Genomic DNA, 19,287 nt, shown 5'->3' with positions numbered 1-19,287 from the left:
TTCTATAGAGAAGACTTTTAGGATTTTGATGGGATTGTATTGAATCTCTAGATCAATTTGGAGATAATTGATATTTTAACAGTATTTACTCTTTCAGTCCACAAACATGGTGTATGTCTGCCTTAATTTTTATTTCTTTCAGCAGTGCATTGTAATGTTTAGTGAAGAAATTTTGTGTAAACTTTTAAGCATTTATTATTTAATATTTTATATCTTTTATGCCATGTGAATGATGTTTAATTTTCTTTTGCTGCTGGTATATAGAATTATATATATATATATATATTTTGTCTTTTTGCCTTTTCTAGGGCTGCTCCCGTGGCATATGAAGGTTCCCAGGCTAGGGGTCTAATTGGAGCTGTAGCTGCCGGCCTACGCCACAACCACAGCAATGTAGGATCCAAGCTGCGTCTGCGACCTACACCACAGCTCACAGCAATGCCGGATCCTTAACCTACTGAGAAAGGCCAGGGATCGAATATGCAACCTCATGGTTCCTAGTTGGATTCATTAACCACTGAGCCATGACGGGAACTCCCTATAGAATTATAATTGATTTTTGTGTACTGACCTTATGCCCTGCAGTCTTGTTACTTTATTAGTTCTAGTGATTTTTTTTGAGTAAATTTCTTAGGATTTTCTTTTTTTTTTTTTTTTTTTTTTTTTTTTTTGTCTTTTTGCTATTTCTTTGGGCCACTCCCGTGGCATATGGAGGTTCCCAGGCTAGGGGTCGAATCGGAGCTGTAGCCACTAGCCTATGCCAGAGCCACAGCAACGCGGGATCCGAGCCGCGTCTGCAACCTACACCACAGCTCACGGCAATGCCAGATCGTTAACCCACTGAGCAAGGGCAGGGACCGAACCCGCAACCTTATGGTTCCTAGTCGGATTCGTTAACCACTGCGCCACGACGGGAACTCCTTAGGATTTTCTATGTACACAATTGTGTTTTCTGCAGATAAAGGCAGGATTTTTTTTTGTTTTTCTTTTTAATTTTGGCTGTGCTTGTGTGACATGCATAAGTTCTTTGGCCAGGGATCAAACCTACACCAAAACAGCAATCTGAGCCACAGATCCTTAACCTGCTGTGCCACCAGGGAACTCCTAAAGGCAGTTTTACTAGTTCCTTTTCTTAAAATTTTTAATTTTATTTTTATTATTTATTTACGTTTCCTTTTTTGGCTGCCCTGAGGCAAGTGGAGTTCCCAGGCCAAGGATCAGATCTGAGTTGCAGTTATGATCTATACCCACAGCTGCTGCAGTGCTGGATCATTTTAACTCACTATGCCTGGCCGGGAATCAAACCTGCATCCTGGTGCTACAGAGACACTGCCTATCCTGTTGCATGTACCACAGCAAGAATGCCCCACTTCCTTTTCGACATGTACATTTTAAATTATTTTTGCTTCTTTAGCTTTATTTCCTCCTTATAGGAGAAGAGTGTTCAGTCTTTCATTGTTAAGTTGTTAGCTGTAGGTTTCTGTAGATGCCCTTTGTCAGCTTGAGGACATCGATAATTTGTATTTTTTCTTTCTGTCTCTCTTGTTTTTTGATCAACCCATGTATGGATTTACTGATTTTATTAAACTTTTCAGGGGACTAACTTTTGGTTTCATTAATTTTGTTTTTTTGGTTTTTTTTTTTGGTTCTTTCCATAGTTCCATAAAGTGAAGCTTAGATCATTAATTTTACAATCTTTTTTTTCTTTTCTAATATTAACACTTGGAGCTACAAATTTCCTTATAAACAATGTTTTGCTGCATCTCAAAAATTTTGATGTGTTTTCTTTGGTATTAATTGGTTGGAAATATCTTCTGATTTCTCATGTGAATCTCAGTCATTTTAAAAGACTCAATTTAAATCTTATTTCTTCTCTTTTCTGATGGCCCTAGCCTATTTTCTCTTTTCTTCCTCATTCATTATATATTTTCTTAATGTAATCTTATATTCTGATTTAGTCTCTAATTTTCCTTATGTGTACACATTTATTTTATGTCTGTGTCTTTTACTGACTCCAAGAACTCCATCCTATGCTAGGCTTGTGACCTTTTAAATACCTTGTCTGTAGGTGGCATACAATTAAGACATTTCTTAAGCATCATTATCATTAATGGAAGCTATTGTGGGTGACAAAGGTTGCGTATAATCCAGATATGCTTTATGAAGTTAACTGATTTTTAAAAAGATGCTAACACAAATTAATATATAATGAGTCAAATGAAAGGAATCAGCATGAAACATTCTAGGTGTTCAGAAGAGGGAGAGGAGATTATAGGAAAAATTATTTGAAGAGGACTTCAGAGAGGACTTGGGCTTCGAATCAGCCCTGAAGCAGAGGTAGGGTTTATGTGAAGAGGAGAAGCTACCATTTCCACTTGGGGAAAAGTACATGCAAAGGTCCTGGGGTAGACGTGCACATTGCCCATTTGGTGGATAGGGGAGAGACCAGCATGGGAAAAGCTAGGGGAGAGAAGTCAGGGCTCAGTGAAGCAGGATATGTGAGCAGCATAGGAAGGAGTTTCCAGGCCAGATACCCACCACTTGACCATGGGCACACTTTGTTTCCTCTTAGAGGTTTCCTTTCATTTCTTGACGTTGGAGTCCAGTCATGCATCTGAAGCAGCAATTCTGGTTTTTTAAGCAATTCTGGCTAGGAGGCCTGGTGATTTGGTTTGTTTTCAGGAAACCCTGGTCTAGCTCCACCCTCCCTGCCCAGCTCAGAGTGTCTGCACCCTTCCTTAATTAAGAATAAGGAAACTACTATTTCCAAACAAGTATCATAAAACAGAGAACCCGAGTGTACTTCTCTGGGAAGACCAAAGCCCTCTGTCTACAAACCAACATTGACCTTTTGTACCCATTCATTCTCTCATTCACGCAGGAGTCTTTGTTTTTATCCTTCTTTTCTATTGCATCTGGCTGGGAGCACAACAGCCATTTTCACCCCACAGAATTTTACTCTAGGACTTTGGTGTGCATAATTTTTGGGGTGTATGTGTGTGTGTGCAGGAGTGTTTCAAGACTTGAGAGAAGCTGCAGGCCCTTGCAGTAGAGTGAGGACAGCAAGGCTACTCACGTGGGGGATCGCAAACAGCAAATTCAGAAGCTGAGCAGTCTGAGAGGGAGCGTTAGGGTTGCTCAGAGAAGGTATCCAGAAACCTTGGGGTTGCAGGGCTGGATTTGGATTCAGGAGGCATCCACTGAGTTACTGCTGAGCACTGCATTTCAGGACGCAGAAGTCTATTCTGCTGAGACAGAAGAGTGTGTGGGAGGCGGAGAATGAGGCTTTGGTAGAGGCTATTTTCTTAGGCTTCTGAAACCTAAACCTATGCTCAAACAATAGCCAGAACCTATAAAGTTAGGTGTATTTCTAACTTAGATTGATTCGTATGCCCATGTGTAAAATTTATTATACTTATTATTATTATTTTAAGGGCTGCACTTGCAGCATATGGAAGTTCCCAGGCTGGGGTCAGATAGGAGCTACATCTGCCGGCCTATGCCACAGCCATAGCAATGAGGGATCTGAGCCATGTCTGAGCCATGTCTGCAACACAGCTCACAGCAATGCCAGATCCTTAATCCACCGAGCGAGGCCAGGGATTGAACCCACATCCTCATGGATACTAGTTGGGTTCGTCACTGCTGAGCCACAGTGGGAACTCTCAAATTTATTATGCTTATAATAATCCATTTTTTGAAATGCTCTGTGAGTTATGGCCAGGGAAGTTTCTAGATCCACATTGAAATCCGCCTCAGGACTTGGTTCTGCTGGGTCTTTTGGGCAACCCCGTCTGCTCAGCCAGGCCAGGACGAGCAGCAGCAAATGCAAGAGAGAAGTTGTGCTTGTCCAGTGTCAGGGGCTGGGCAGAGAGGCATCTTCAGGAAGCCCCCATCCCACCCAGTGGCAAAGAAATACCTCCCTCACTGGACTGGGGGCTGGGCTGGGGCTGGGTGAGTTCAGAGCTCCCCAGGAGTCCCCCAGAGGAAGCCTAATCAACGTCCCTAAGGGAATGGAATCTGGATTAGACCATCTATTACATGCGCTCAGGGGGTAGAAACCAGAAAACTAGCTGCGCTAGGGGATACTTTAGGGGTTATTCTTTACAGCTGCTGGTTTATTCACTTGGGGACCTAGGGGGACTTTGATTTTTATTTATTTATTTATTTATCTATCTATTTGGCCACACCCACAGTATGTGGAAGTTCCTGGGCCAGGGATTGAACCTGCACCACAGCAGTGGCAATGCCAGACCCTTAACCCATGGTGGCACCAGGAAACTCCCTGATTTTTGAAATATACTGCATCTGGGATGCTTTGGGAGACTTAGGCAGCTTCCTCCAACCCCAGAGCACAGAGTAGAATAAAATAGGAATCAATGGCTAATTTAAAATTAAAAAAATTCCTTTCCCTCAAATTGGGGCCAGATGGTGAGGAGGCTGCTGGCTACTGAGCTCCCTTCTTACTACCATGGAATGCCGGCCCCTCTCTCCCTTTCCTGCAGTCTGGCTCATCGATGCCCTTGACCCTCAGATCAGGCTTCTTGACTGTGGAAGAGAGGTCGGGGTCAAGCTCTGTGACAAGTTGGAGGACATGATGAAAAACTGGGTAGCCCTGGTTAAAATGGACCAGTGACATGAATGAGTTTCCCTGGCAGGATGAAGGGTCATTTTTGCAGGGGGCTGAAGCAGGGCTTAGTTCCTGCTCCCTGCCTGGCCTGGTCAGGGCATGGTAGGGACCCAGGGAGGGGCCCCGAGCCCTGCCAGCTCCCTCAGCCATGTGCCTCTCCATTCTCTGTCACTTCCTTCCTGTGTTGTGGCCCTTTAGTTACATAATTTTAAAAACTTTTCTATAGCTACATGCGCTCTGAACTGCTTCTGTTTTGTCCTTTTTGGTCACACGTACCGTGGAGGTGTTTCAGAAACTCCCTATGGCCGGCTTGCCCATGTCCTGCCCTGTTCAGGCTTCAGGACTCAGGGCTGCTGTCACTGCTATGCCCCCCTCTGACGCAATGTTGTTTTTCTCACCAGAGTTCAGACATCCTCAGCACCATTGGCTACGACACCATCATCCAGCATCTCAACAATGGCCGCAAGAACTGCAAAGAGTTTGAAGACTTTTTAAAAGAAAGGTACATGCTGTTTCTCTCTGAAGACAGTGCGTGGATAAAACGCTCCCACACCGACAACGACAGTTTTCCGGGTTTTTTGTGTCTTTTTAGGGCTGTACCCTTGGTATGGTTTTATTTGTTTTTAGTGGTTCACAAGACCCGCTGCTGTACATTATGGAAAATACCCAATAATTAAATACTAGCTTTGTCCCAAAGCTCTTTGAAACCTGTTTGAGAGAGAAGATTTATGGATGAAGGAGCAAACAAAATAAAATAAAATACTAAGTCATGTGATAACATGATACTGAAAGACCACGGGAGAGGCGAGATTGTGGTTGTCTGGCAAAAGAGGGGCAGCTTCATGGAGAAGGAGATCCTTGAAGAGTCCCTCAACTTGAGGCTGAGGAGGCTTTGATCAGTGGAGGAACATCTAGATATCTATGGGGGGATGTCAAGCTGGGTCTGTGCAGTGACAGGGAGGCAGAGCCTGGTTCAGAGACCACTGAGCTGAGGGAGCAGTAGGAAGATGCAGGGGCAGGTCATGGCCCTCCAGAGGGTGGTCAGAATCGGGGGGCAGGGGGAGACTGTGGCATGGCTTAGAAGATTCCAGCCCCTCCCCTTCCCTCCCATCCCCTCCCCTCCCTGTATCGTCCCTTTCTTTCAAGATTAAAACAAATTCTGTATTTGGAGTTCCTGTTGTAGCTCAGCAGGTTAAGAACCCGACTTAAGTGTCTGTGCAGATGCAGGCTTTGCTCAGTGGGTTAAGGATCCAGCATTGCTGCAAGCTGCGGTGTAGGGCACAGATGTGGCTTGGATCTAGCTTTGCTGTGACTGTGACATAGGCTGGAGCTGCAGCTCTGATTTGACCCCTAGCCTGGGAACTTCCATATGCCGCAAATGCGGCCGTAAAAAGCAAAAAAACAAAACAAAACAAGACAAAAGAAAAACCCTCTATTTAATGGGGTAAGTTAGTTTTGTGGAATACTATTATTATTAGCCTGGAATACTCCACTTCCCAGTAATTCTGGATAAAGCAGTGCTTTAGGGGGATTTTTAGCCAAAGATCTGGATTGTTGCCAGGATCCCAAATTGATGAACAGATTCTGTTTGTAAGGCAATGAGTGAGAGATTTGCAACTTGGAGACACAGACATCAAAGTGCTTTCAATCAAATCTCTTTATTTTCTACTCAAGAGAACATGAGGTAACATCAAACTCATACTGGTTGCTCCTCTCTCCTGGAACTGTCTCAGAGGTCCAGGGGAGCTAAGCACTGCTGCATTGTGGGTCTCAGGAGGGGCAGACAGAGAGAGGTCTATCTGCTATCAGGCACCATAGAGCTGGTTGCTGCACCTCCTCCGTTGAGGGACCACCTCCCTCTTCTACCCCAGTTCACTGACATAGGTGACAAGTTTCTTCTCCAGTTAGGGCTTTTATAAATTTTCTCCTTGGGAGTGAAATAGCTTTGCTATATATCCGTAAAGGAGATATTGGCGAATGGCCAAAGCTTCTGCTACCCAGGCAGAAGGTACATCCCCTGACAGAATGGGGATGATAATGTAAATCAGTGATGGGAGTTCCCGTCGTGGCGCAGTGGTTAACGAATCCGACTAGGAACCATGAGGTTGCCGGTTCAGTCCCTGCCCTTGCTCAGTGGGTTAATGATCTGGCGTTGCCGTGAGCTGTGGTGTAGGTCGCAGATGCGGCTCGGATCCTGAGTTGCTGTGGCTCTGACGTAGGCTGGCGGCTACAGCTCCGATTGGACCCCTAGCCTGGGAACCTCCATATGCCGCAGGAGCGGCCCAAGAAATGGCAAAAAAAAAAAAAAAAAAAAAATCAGTGGTATCTCCATTTTTTTGAATGTAACCCTCAGTAAGAAATTCATTTTACACTGCCACCCAGTACATATATGCATAAAACAATAGTTTAAGAAGACATTACTACGCTATTATTTTATTCAATTCCACTTATTTAAAAACTGCTGGTCAGGGAGTTCCCACTGTGACACAGTGGGTTAAGGGTGTGGTGTTGCCACTGCAGTGGTATAGGTTGTAGCTTTGGCTGGGATTTGATCCCTCGTTTTGGAACTTCTATATCCTTGGTTGTGGCCCCCAAAAACAAAAACAAAAACCCCCTGCTGGTCATAACTCATTGAATTAATTTATAGTTTGCAAGTGGGCCATGACCTACAGTTTGAATTACAAGTCCAAACAAAACTGAAAAGCTAAGATCCCACTTTTAAAATGTTTCACAAAAATATATGGGAAAAGGAGGAAATACATGAAAATTAAAGTTTTTTTTTTTTTTTTTTTGGTTTTACTTTTTAGGGTTGTACCCGCAGCATATGGACAATCCCAGGCCTGGGGTCAAATGGGAGCTACAGCTGCCAGCCTACACCACAGCCACAGCAACCTGGGATCCAAGCCATGTCTGTGATCTACACCACAGCTCATAGCAATCCTGGATCCCTGGCCCACTGAGCAAGGCCAGGGATTGAACCTGCATACTCAGGGAGACGAGTTGGATTCGTTTCTGCTGCACCACAATGGGAACTCCAAGACTTTTTTTTTTTTTTTTTTAATGGGGCTGCACTTGCAGCATATGGAAGTTCCTTGGGCCAGGAGTCAAATTAGAGCTGGAACTGCAATCTATGCTGCAGCTCCCTGCAGTGCCAGATCCTTAACCCACTGATTGAGGCTAGGGATCAAACCCGCATCCTCACAGATACTGCGTCAGATCCCTAACCTACTTCATCAGAATGGGAACTCCCAAATGAAAGATTCTTAAATATTTATACTATATTTCTAGTATACTGTCATTTTTCTGCAGGAGCTTCATAGCAAAAGAAACCAGTCTCATGTTCTCTGATTTGGGGGAAGAATCTGCTGGCATCAGGTCAGAGGGTCAGATATGTATGCTCTGAGTGTGGGAACTGAGGCAGGCCCCTGTGTAAGTGGCCTGCCTGGCTTTGGGGCTCCTTTCCTGCTGGTGTACTTGCCTGAAGGAGGCTGCTCCACTGAGGGCATGTGTCCTGTTCAGGGTTGACTTATGTGTGGAAGTGCAGTCCTCTTCAGGTTTGGCGGCAGAGATCCAGCCTTTCTTTTTGCTGTTGTGGGTGTGGGGTGCTTGTGGGACCTGGCACTCAGTTGGCTGAGTCTGGGCCATAGTCTGATATTGCTGAAATACCTTTCTTGGGTCTTGAGCATTATTCTACTGAGCTGCCATAAATTTGAGATGGTACCCTGACATATTTGCATTTCTATGGACTAGAGGAGAACTACACACAAGCCCTGGGCAAATATAACAGCAATCCGTCATGTATTATTTATTATTTTTGGTCATCAAAGGTCATTGCATTCACTTATAACATTTTTATGATGTGTAGCAGTTTTAGGACCTGCCCTCTCCCTCCACACCCCAGAGTATTGGAGTCCATTATGGGCCTTTCTGGAATTTCTGGCAGCTCAATCTGCCCAGGGCAGGGAGGTTAAAGGGGAGATACTGCACTTCCCAGGGAACCTCCCTTCCCCACCCCCTCCAGATGGATCAAGGACTGTGCCCCTCCATCCCCCTGCACCCCGCATGGTTTATCTCCGTTACAGAAACTAGAAAGCATTCTTTCCATCCCAGATGGATTGCAGTAAACCCATCTATGCCCATTTGAGGTGGGACAGAACAATCACTCAGGGTGAGGTGTAGCGTCACATGCTGCTCTAGAACAGGTGGAAGGCCACCTTTCTTGCACTGGTACTGCTGATCCCTGGGCCCTGTCTGTATGTGCTCTGTAGCTGAGCAGTCCCCAATAAGTTCTGGGCAACTTACTGTAACAGCAAGTAAGGAACAAAACAGTAACAAAAAATCCATCAGGAAACAGTAAATTCGCCTACTTCACCTTCTGCAGATGAAATGGATGATGACAACCACAACCAACCTCTGAACAGTAGCACAAACAACCACATATTGAGCACTTGTTAGGTGCTGTGTTCAGTCAGAGCTTTGTCTCAGGATCTTTATTACAGTAATGTCGAGGTTTACACATCCCTTTGAAATATTCTCTTTGACATGCACCAACTACATAAAGTATTATTATTTCCATTCTGTCTTTGCATGAAAGTGTGGCTTTTTTTTTTCTTTTTTAGGGCTGCACCTGCGGTACATGGAGGTTCCCAGGCTAGGGGTCGAATCATAGCTGTAGCTGCCGGCCCACACCACAGCCATAGCTATACCAGATCTGATTCACAGCTGCAACCTACCTGCAGCTGGTGGCATCACCAGGTCCTTAACCCACTGAGTGAGGCCAGGGATGGAACCCAGGTCCTTATGGAGATGAGTGGGGTTCTTAACCCACTGAGCTACAACGGGAACTCTGAAAGTGTTAACTGTTTATTTATTTATTTATTTATTTTTTTGTTGCCTATTTTTTTTTTAAGAAAGTGTAACTTTTTAAACGAGATTGGATAAGTGATTTCCCACAGGAACCTAGAAAGTGACAGAGTCCATAACAGCTCCAGAAGCATCTCACACAGACCAGGTGTTGATGACTCATGGACTGTGGGCAGAAGGGGAGTTGACTTTCTGGAAGGAGGAGCTTGTTCCCAGCACGGAGATATTCTCTTCTTCCCCTTTCTTTCTGTTTCATGTTCTCCCTCAACACACCCATTCTATCTGTTCCAGCCCGACAGGTTTATTAGTGACCAAGCTTTGCATGTTCCTGCCTCTGTGTCTTTACTCCATTATTTCCTCACCTGGAATATCCTCCTTTCTCATCAAAGTAAATTCTCCCCATCCTTCCAGCTCCAGGTCCAATTTTTCTTTCCTCTTCTGATTTTTTTTTTTTTCTTTAAAAGAAGCATTCAGGGAGTTCCCGTTGTGATGCAGAGGAAATGAATCCGACTAGGAACTGTGAGGTTGCTTAACGGGTTCGATCCCTGGCCTCGTTCAGTGGGTTGAGGATCCGGTGTTGCTGTGAGCTGTGGTGTAGGTCACAGATACAGTTTGGATTTGGTGTTGCTGTGACTCTGGCGTAGGCTGGCAGCAACAGCTCTGATTCAACCCCTAGCCTGGGAACCTCCATATGCCGCAGGTGTGGCCCTAAAAAGACAAAAAACAAAACAAAACAAAACAAAAAGAAGCATTCTGCATAGCACTCCAGCCTGATGTCTTTCACTAGTTAACAATTAAAATGAGCCTCTCTTATCACTGGTAGCCCAAACCCATGGACTCTCCTGCCCCTGGAACCCCAGGTGGTGTTAGACATTACATACTGAGCTCCTGATATGAGCAGGAAATAAGAAATATTAAAAAATGAGGATAATCATACTGCAGAGGGTAGCTAATGAGACTATATTAATTATATTTATATATATAATTATATTAATAGCTGCCATTTATCAAAGGCTTACTGGATACAAGCTATCCTGTGATTTGCATATATTATGTCATTTAATTCCCATAATAACCCTGTATGGCAAGTTTTATTATCCTTATTTTATTTTAATTTAATTTAATTTAATTTTATTTTTTGTCTTTTCTAGGACCACACCCGCAGCATATGGAGGTTCCAGGCTAAAGGCCTAATCAGAGCCGTAGCTGCCAGCCTACGCCACAGCCACAGCAACTTGGGATCCAAGCCGCGTCTGTGACCTATACCGCAGCTCACGGCAACTCTGGATCCTTAACCCACTGACTGAGGCCAGGGATTGAACCTGCAACCTCATGGTTCTTGTCGGATTCGTTAACCACTGAGCCACGACGGGATCTCCCTTATCCTTATTTTATAATTGAAGGAAATGAGGTTCAGAGAGGTTAGGTAACTTACCTAAAATCAGATAGGTAGTAAGGGATAGCTCTGGTTTCAGGCCTAGGAAAGGTGGCCCCTGGAATCTGTGCTTTTAACTACAGCTGCTTAGTACAGTACCTGATACATGATACGTGGTGGGTAAATGGTGCCCATTATAAATATTGATATGGAGTTCCCATCATGGCGCAGCAGAAGCGAATCCGACTAGGGACCATGAGGTTGTGGGTTCTACTCCTGGCCTCAATCAGTGGGTTAAGGATCTGGAGTTGCCATGAGCAGTGGTGCAGCCAGGTCGCAGATGTGGCTCAGATCTGGTGTTGCTGTGGCTGTGATTTAGGCCAGCAGCTGTAGCTCCGATTAAACCCCTAGCCTGGGAACCTCCATATGCCATGGGCGGGCACGGCCCTAAAAAGACAAAAGACAAAAACAACCCCCCCAACCCAAAGAACCCAAATTGTTGTTATATTAAGACTAGAAGGTAGGTAGGGAATATATATTAGCTCCATTTTACCAATGAGAAAGCTGAGGTTGACTGAAGGTTTAAATTACCTGCCCAAATTATAAAAGGAGTAAGTAGTAGATGCAAGACTTTTTTGTCCCCATGTCTAATGATTTTTCCACTTTAATAATTTCCTAAGAAGGCTGGATATATTCTCTGAAAGGAGGTTTTTTTGCCAGGGATTTGGTGGCCAGATCAGCTCTTTTAATTGTGTGTTGCCACATGATCCTGAGTAGGGAGGAGAGACGTGTGCTTGTGGAATCCCTTTATGCTTGCAGGTTAGTGGCTCCACCGATGGACTGGGGGATCCCCAGAGCCAGTGCTTTTCCCATAAGCTCCTGTACTCCCATTGTTCCTTTGTAGGGAGAAGTCAACCCATCCTGGTTACAGCTTTCCTTCTGGGATACTCACTGGTGGCTCTGCGGGTTAAGGACCCGGCATTGTCATTGCAGCGGCTCAGGTCACTGCATGACACAGGTTCCATCCCTGGCCTGGAAACTTCCACATGCCGTGGGTGAGGGTTTAAAAAAAAGAGAGAGAGAATGGCAGATTGCCCAGGTGGGAGTAACAGATTCCCTTAGTCATTAGCACCTTGTGGTCAAGTTGCAGTCAAGCCATTATGTACTATATGTGTTTCCTCAGGCTGCTGTAGCACATTGCCACAAACTGACAAGCTTAAGACAACAGAAATTTATTCTCTTGGGAGTTCCCGTCGTGGCTTGGCGATAATGAATCCTACTGGGATCCATAAGGATTTGGATTTGATCCCTGGCCTCATTCATTGGGTTAAGGATCCGGCATTGCTGTGAGCTGCAGGGTAGGTCGGAGACACAGCTCAGATCCCATGCTGCTGTGGCTGTGGTGTAGGCTGGCAGCTATAGCTCCGATTCAACCCCTAGCCTAGGAACTTCCGTATGCTGCAAATGTGGCCCTACACAGCAAAAAAGAAGAAGGAGAAGGAGAATGAGAAGAAGAATAGGAAGAAGAAGAAATTTATTCTCTCATAGTTCTCAAGGCCAAAGGTCCAAAATCAAGATCTACAGGATTGTGCTCTCATGGGCTCTAGGAGAGAGTCTGTTCCATGTCTTCTTTTTCTTAATTTCCAGTGCTGCTGCCAATCCTTGGGGTTTCTTGGTTTGAAACTGCTGACAGCTGCTGGCCATAGCCATAGCAACTCCAGATCCGAGCCCCATCTCTGACCTATACCACAGCTCATGGCAACACTGAATCCTCATGGATGCTAGTTGGGTTTGTTAATCACTGAGCCACAATGGGAACTTCTCCATCTCTTCTTCTATCATCATGTGGCACTCTTCTCCCATGACTTCAGAGCATCTTTATATTGGATTAAGGGTCCCTCCAAATTCAGTGTAACCTCAACTGATCATATCTGCAGGGACCCAAGTTCCAAATAAAGTCATACTCTGAGTTACTCCTGGGAGTTAGACTTCAGTATATTTGGGAGGGTTGTGGGGGGCACAAATCAGCCCATAACATATACTGGAATGGGCTGGAAGCTGAGAGCTATATGGGAAATAGAGACTGGGATGAGAGTCCAGACACCTGGGTCTTCAGGTCCAAGCTTCCTCGTAGCCAGTGGTGATATTAATCAAGACCTTTTTTGGTGTCACTTTCCTCCTCTATAAAGTGCATGGGATTGTATTAGATATTCTGTAAGATCTCCTCTGGATCTAATAATATGGTTCCTTTCAAGGCATTTATAATTCAGTCGAGAGGCTGTGAGCGACATCTGTGGTAAAAATGAGCAAGATATTTAAGTGTCAGCCTCCCCCCACCCCCTCTTTTTTGCTGCCCCCATGGCATATGGATATTCTTAGGGCAGGGATTGAATCCAAGCTGCAGCTGTGACCTATGCCAAAGTGGCAGCAATGCTGGATCCTTAACCCACTGTGCCAGGGTGGGGATCGCATCTGTGCTTCCACAGAAACAAGCCAGATCATTAACCCTCTGTGCTGCAGCAGGAACTCTGAAGTGTCAGGTTTTATAGCAGAAAAACTTCAATTCATCTGACTTTGGGGCTGCAAGGAGCACTGGATTGAGGATCATCTGAGGCTGCTTTCAGGGCTTATGGAAAAGATCAAATCTGACAATATTTGCAGTGGATCAGTGACCTGGAAATAGCGTAGGGATTATTCCTGGTCTGGGAATTTGAACAGGGGGCAGTAAAAGTGAGCTGAAATAGTCAAGGAGGACTTTTTTTAATCACATCTGTAGTTGTATAATGATCATCACAATCCAATTTCACAGGATTTCCATCCCACAACCCAATCACCCCCTCCACCCCCCAAGGAGGACTTGTGAAGAAAGTGTAGCCAGCTAAGTGCCTCCAGCAGTCTTCCCTCTTCTGTCACTTGTACTATTTGGTACATATTCATTAGGGCCCTTGTTACACAGTAGCAAAATGAAAGTATTGGTTTGCATTCCCCCTTGTCCCTTACCTATGAGCTCCTCTAGGCAGGCCTCATATTTCAGTCATGTCTATGTTCTCTTAATGTGATGCCTGGCTCATGGTCAAAGTTCAGTAAATGACAAATTGAAGAGCAGATGAGAGGGAAAATTTGGATAGATGGTAAAAAAGTGATCTAGGTAAAGGCCTACTTATTCAGTGGTGATTTTGCATAGTCCTAGTGGTTCCTTCATTGGCTATAGGTCTCTGGATTCCATGGGTTCCCATTTCTCAATCTTGTGGTTGTTCCCCTGCTTTCATGAGGATGAGGTTGTAGTTTCACTTTTATCAAACTCCTTCTTTTCTCCAAAGAGCATGCCATTGTGCTTGCCGAAAACTAAAAAAGATTGTTAAGGGAGCTTAATGGATATAATTCTGAAAGGATAAAATACATGTTCTCTCTCTCTCTATATATATATACATACACATATACATATACATATATATACATATACATATATACACATACATACATACATATATATATATAAACAGAAAATAGCTTTAACATCTTTTTTTTTGTTTTTGCCATGACATGCAAAGGCTTGATGTGGGATTGCAGTTCCTAGACAAGGGGTTGAACCTGGGCTGCAACAATGAAGGCACTGAATCCTAACCACTAAACCATTAGGGAACACCCCTTAACATCTTTTTATGTGTAAAAATATTAAATATTTACTGTAGAGCATCATAATTTTTATAGATACAGTGAACAGAGATTCTGAAAGGTAGAAATAGTTTCTAGGGAGTTAAAGTGCATTCTTTCTTAGAACTAGAGTCAGTTTCAGGTGTGTTTCATTTTACATTATCTGGAGTTGGCAAAAGCTTTAGAAATGGAATCTTAGAGTACAGGCCCAAGGAAAAACAGGATTCTTGCTCCAATTGTGGTAGGGAGGAGAAGGCAGTGTGTAAGACTGGAAGGGCATGAAGAATGATTCACTCTCATGGTGTCTGAGAAAATAGAGTTGCCCACCATATAAGGAGCAAGGTGAACCCTAATGACACAAGAGCCATGCAAAAGTATCTCAGCCAAAAAAAAAAAAAAAAAAAAAAAAAAGAGAGGAAGACAGAAAGTCAAAACAGGCAGAAGAGGAGTTTCCATTGTGGCTCTGAGGTAATGAACCCAAATAGGATCCATGAGGATACAGGTTCGATCCCTAGCCTTGATCAGTAGGTTAAGGATCTGGTGTGGCCGTGAGCTGTGGTGTAGGTCACAGACGCGGCTTGTATCTGGTGTTGCTGTGGCTGTGGTATAGGCTGGCAGCTGTAGCTCCGATTGGACCCCTAGCCTGGGAACTTCCATATGCTGCACCTGTGGTCCTAAAAAGCAAGAAAAAAAAAGTTATCAAAGAAATAATCCAGGAAAAATTTAATGAAATGGAGAAGAACTAAACATATCTGAAGGGCACATGCTATAAAACCAGGAACCATTGATACACAGTAATCAGTATTGATTATGATTACATAAGAATCAACATTAACATACATCCTGGTTAAATTATTGAATTAAAGAAAGAATACTTCAAATGTCTAGGAAGGAAAAAAACCAAGTTTTCCAAACAGGAATGAGCAGCGGGGAATCAGGAGGGCCTCAGGCATCGCTTCTCTTCAAAGGCAGAAACCGATGGAACAAGTTTGGCAGAGTTCAGTGAGGGAAGGTTTAAGAACATTTATTATACCAGTGAGGTTGTCGTTCAGATATAAAGGCCACAGGTATATGGTCTCAAGTATGAAAGAACTCAGGACAGACTGGTACCCTCCCTTCCCTTGAGCCATTTTGGCAAAAGATCTCAAAGTGATGAAATTTAGTCAAGCAAGAAATGAACCAAAATACAAATCTTTGGGATGGAAAAGCTAGGGTCACAGGACTGGTGGTGAACATCCCATCAATTTTAATAAAAAGTTAAGGCTAAACCACTGGGGGACTTGTGATTGGAGAAAAGCATGTGTTGTAGACACAAATGAAGTAAAAAATAGTGTAAACAACATTGAGGAAGAGGTGGGAGTGCAATAGTGCTGTCTCACCCTTTCACAGAGTGCTGTCAGACTTCTGAAACTGGTCATGAAAATGTTTTAATTTCTTAATCACCTCACTTATTTTCGTAAAATCTTTTTAGATTTAGAAGGCTCTTTTGGGAATTAATATTTCCTGTGATAAAGAAACAATTATTGGAAATTCAGCAATTCCTTTGGCTTCACTTTGGTTTCCTTTTCTGTGAAATTTAAATAAAATCAGGCTTAATGTTTATTTTTATTTAATTCATTTATTCACTTTTAAATGTGAGAATGATTTCTATTTATTTATTTATTTGGCAGCTCCCTTGGCACGACAGACGTTCCTAGGCCAGGGATGGAACACAAGCCACAGCAGTGACAATGACAATTCCTTAACCACTAGGCCACCAGTGAACTCCACCTTATTCTTAAATAGTTTGTTGAATAGGGCCTCATTTTTAAAAAATTACTCATGCCTGTCTGACTGTCTATCCATCTTGTCTGTATATCTGCATAAAGAAATGTCCATTACAATCATCACCAGATGGTTTTTTTTGTTTGTTTTGTTTTTTTTTTTTTTTTTTGCTTTTTAGGGTCACACCCACGACACATGGGTGTTCCCAGGCTCGGGGTTGAATTGGAGCTGTAGCCACTGGCCTACACCACAGTCACAGCAATGCCAGATCTGAGCCACATCTGTGATCTACACCACAGCTCACGGCAATGCTGGATCCTTAACCCACTGAGGGAGGCCAGGGATCAAACCTGCATCCTCCTGGATGCTACTCAGATTCATTTCCACTGAGCCACAGCAGGAACTCCACCAGATGTTAATACTAATTATTTTTAGCTGGTGGAATTTTGGACACTTTGTTTCTTTCTTTTTTGTATTTTTCTTTTTGCTTATTTTTTTTGAATAATGAGCATGTATCATTTAAATAAAATGAATAAGGTCGTTATTTAGAAAAGACAAATGAGAGTGGGAGAAACTTTATAACATGTAAGGTAAATATTAATATTCATAATATATAAAGAACTTCTATGAAATAATAGGAAAAAGAACACTCAGTTAAAAATTGGGGGAGTTCCCGTCATGGCTCAGTGGTTAATGAATCCGACTAGGAACCATGAGGTTGCGGGTTCGATCCCTGGCCTTGATCAGTGGGTTAAGGATCTGGCGTTGCTGTGAGATGTGGTGTAGGCCAAAGACATGGCTCAAATCCTGCGTTGCTGCAGCTCTGGTGTAGGCCAGGCAGCTATAGCTCCGATTCGACCCCTAGGCTGGAAACCTCCATATGCCATGGGAGCAGCCCAAGAAATGGCAAAAAAAAAAAAAAAAAGGACAAAAAAAATTGGGATGATATGAATATGTAACTCATAGAAGATGTACAAATATCCAATAAATATATAAAATGTATAATCACACTAGAAATTAAGGAAAAGCAAATTAAAATGAGGGATTTAAAAAAAAAATCTTTATCACCAGACTGGTAACAATTAAAAAGGACTAGTGAAATTCCCTGGTGGCCTAGTGGGTTAAGAATCTGACATTGTCACTAGTGTGGCTTGGGTCACTGCTATGGCTCGGGTTTGATCCCTGGCCTGGAGATTCCACATGCCACAAGTGTGGCTGAAACAATAATAAAAATAAAATAGACATTAAAAAAAATAAAAGGACGGGTCATATCCAGTGGGTCAAGTTTCCTGGGAATGGGAGCTCTAACACACTTTTGATGGAAATATAAATTGAGCAGGTTTTTTGGAAGGCAATTTGGCACTGTTTTCCAGAATTTAAAACACATATTCCTCTGATTTAGTGAATCCACTTTCCCAGAGGCTCTGGCCTAGAGAAACACTCTCAGAGGTGCCCATGAATATCTGTCAGAGGATGTTCATTTAGCGCTCTTTTTTTTTTTTTTTGGCAGGAGTGAAAAGCAAATAGGGTGACCCTGAGCTATGGAAAACTCTGAATTGTTATTATTATTATTATTTTTAATGGCTGCACCTGTGACATATGGAAGTTCCTAGGCCAGGGGTCAAATTGGAGCCACAACTGCCAACCTATGCCACAGTCACAGCAGTGCTGGATCTGCCATCCTTGTGGCAACCCCGGGTCATTTAACCCACTGAGCAAGGCCAGGGATGGAACCCGAATCCTCATGGATCACAGTCATATTCTTAACCCGCTGGGCCACAGTGGAACTCCTGGAAAACTTTGAATTATGTATACAGTGGTAAGGAAAAGAGCTATATGACGCATTTATTACTTGTTGAAAAACAGAACAGCAAATAATAGAATGACCTCAATTACGTACCCATTAAAAATCATGTACATGTGAGATATAGGTATGAAAATGCAGAGAAAGGACTGGAAAGATACATACCAAGCTTAGCAGTGGCTCCCCCTCAGAAGAGGAGTGGGGCTGAGGGAGAACGTGAAGGAGGACTTTCATGTTTTACTCCGTATGACTCTGTGTTGTTTGAATCTTTTGCAGTGAGAATGTATTCATTTTTATATTTAAAATTTTTTTGGAATATAGTTGACTTACCATGTTGTGTTAGTTTCAGGTATACAGCAAAGTGGATCAGTTATATGTGTATGTATATCCATTCCCTTTCAGATTCTTTTCCCATATAGGTCACTAGAGAGTATTGAGTAGATTTCCCTGTGCTATACAGTAGGTCCTTGCTATTCATCCATTCCATATATAGCAGTGTGTATATGTCAATCACAACCTTCCAATTTATCCCTCCCCCAAATTTTCCCCTTTGGTAAGTTTGGTTTCAAAATCTTTGAGTCTGTTTCTGTTTTGTGAATAGGTTGTTTTGTATCATTTTTATTAGATTACACATATTAGTGATCTCATATGATATTCATCTTTGTCTGTCTTACTTTACTCAGTATGATAACCTCTAGGTCCATTCATGATGCTGCAAGTGGCATTATTTTGTTCTTTTTTATGGCTGAGGAATATTCCATTGTATATATGTACCACATTTTCTTTATCCATTCCTCTGTTGATGGACGTTTAGGTTGCTTCCATGTCTTGGCTATTGTAAATAGTGCTAAAATGAACATTGGGGTGCATGTATCTTTTGGAATTAAGATTTTCTCTGGATCTATGCCCAGGAGTGGAATTGCTGAATCAAATGGAAGTTCTATTTTTAGTTTTTTAAAGGAATCTCCATATTGGTCTCCATAGTGGTTACACCAGTTTACATTCCTACCAACAGTGTAGGAGGGTTCCCTTTTCTTCACACCCTCTCCTGCTTTATTGTTTGTACACTTTTTGATGATGGCCATTCTGACTGGTTTAGGTGATACCTCTAGTAGTTTTGATTTGCATTTCTCCAATAATAAGTCTTATCAAGCATCTTTTCATGTAAATGTTGACCATCTGTCTGTCTTCTTTGGA

At 43.0% G+C, this 19,287-nt stretch overlaps 1 protein-coding gene across 2 annotated transcripts in view; it reads left to right on the top strand.

Annotated features, from left to right (window-relative positions):
• Positions 1-19,287, top strand: part of PSTPIP2 (proline-serine-threonine phosphatase interacting protein 2) — a 102,717-nt gene that overhangs the window by 37,558 nt on the left and 45,872 nt on the right. For both annotated transcript variants that reach the window (XR_014808274.1, XM_084965068.1), the window contains exon 2: positions 5,032-5,132. Coding sequence is in view for 1 of the 2 variants with exons in the window: in XM_084965068.1 (XP_084821194.1) it covers positions 5,032-5,132 (101 nt within the window). In the remaining variant the exon portion in view is untranslated. The remainder of the gene's footprint in view (positions 1-5,031; positions 5,133-19,287) is intronic.

This window comes from Sus scrofa, chromosome 1 (genome assembly GCF_054392235.1).
Source record: "Sus scrofa isolate SSC_HxYL_T2T_F1_AM1 chromosome 1, Sscrofa_HxYL_maternal_Yorkshire_Landrace_v2.0, whole genome shotgun sequence".
NCBI classification, from domain to species: Eukaryota; Metazoa; Chordata; class Mammalia; order Artiodactyla; family Suidae; genus Sus; species Sus scrofa.
Note: the sequence above shows the minus strand (reverse complement) of the source record. Positions and strands in the feature narration are given on the sequence as shown.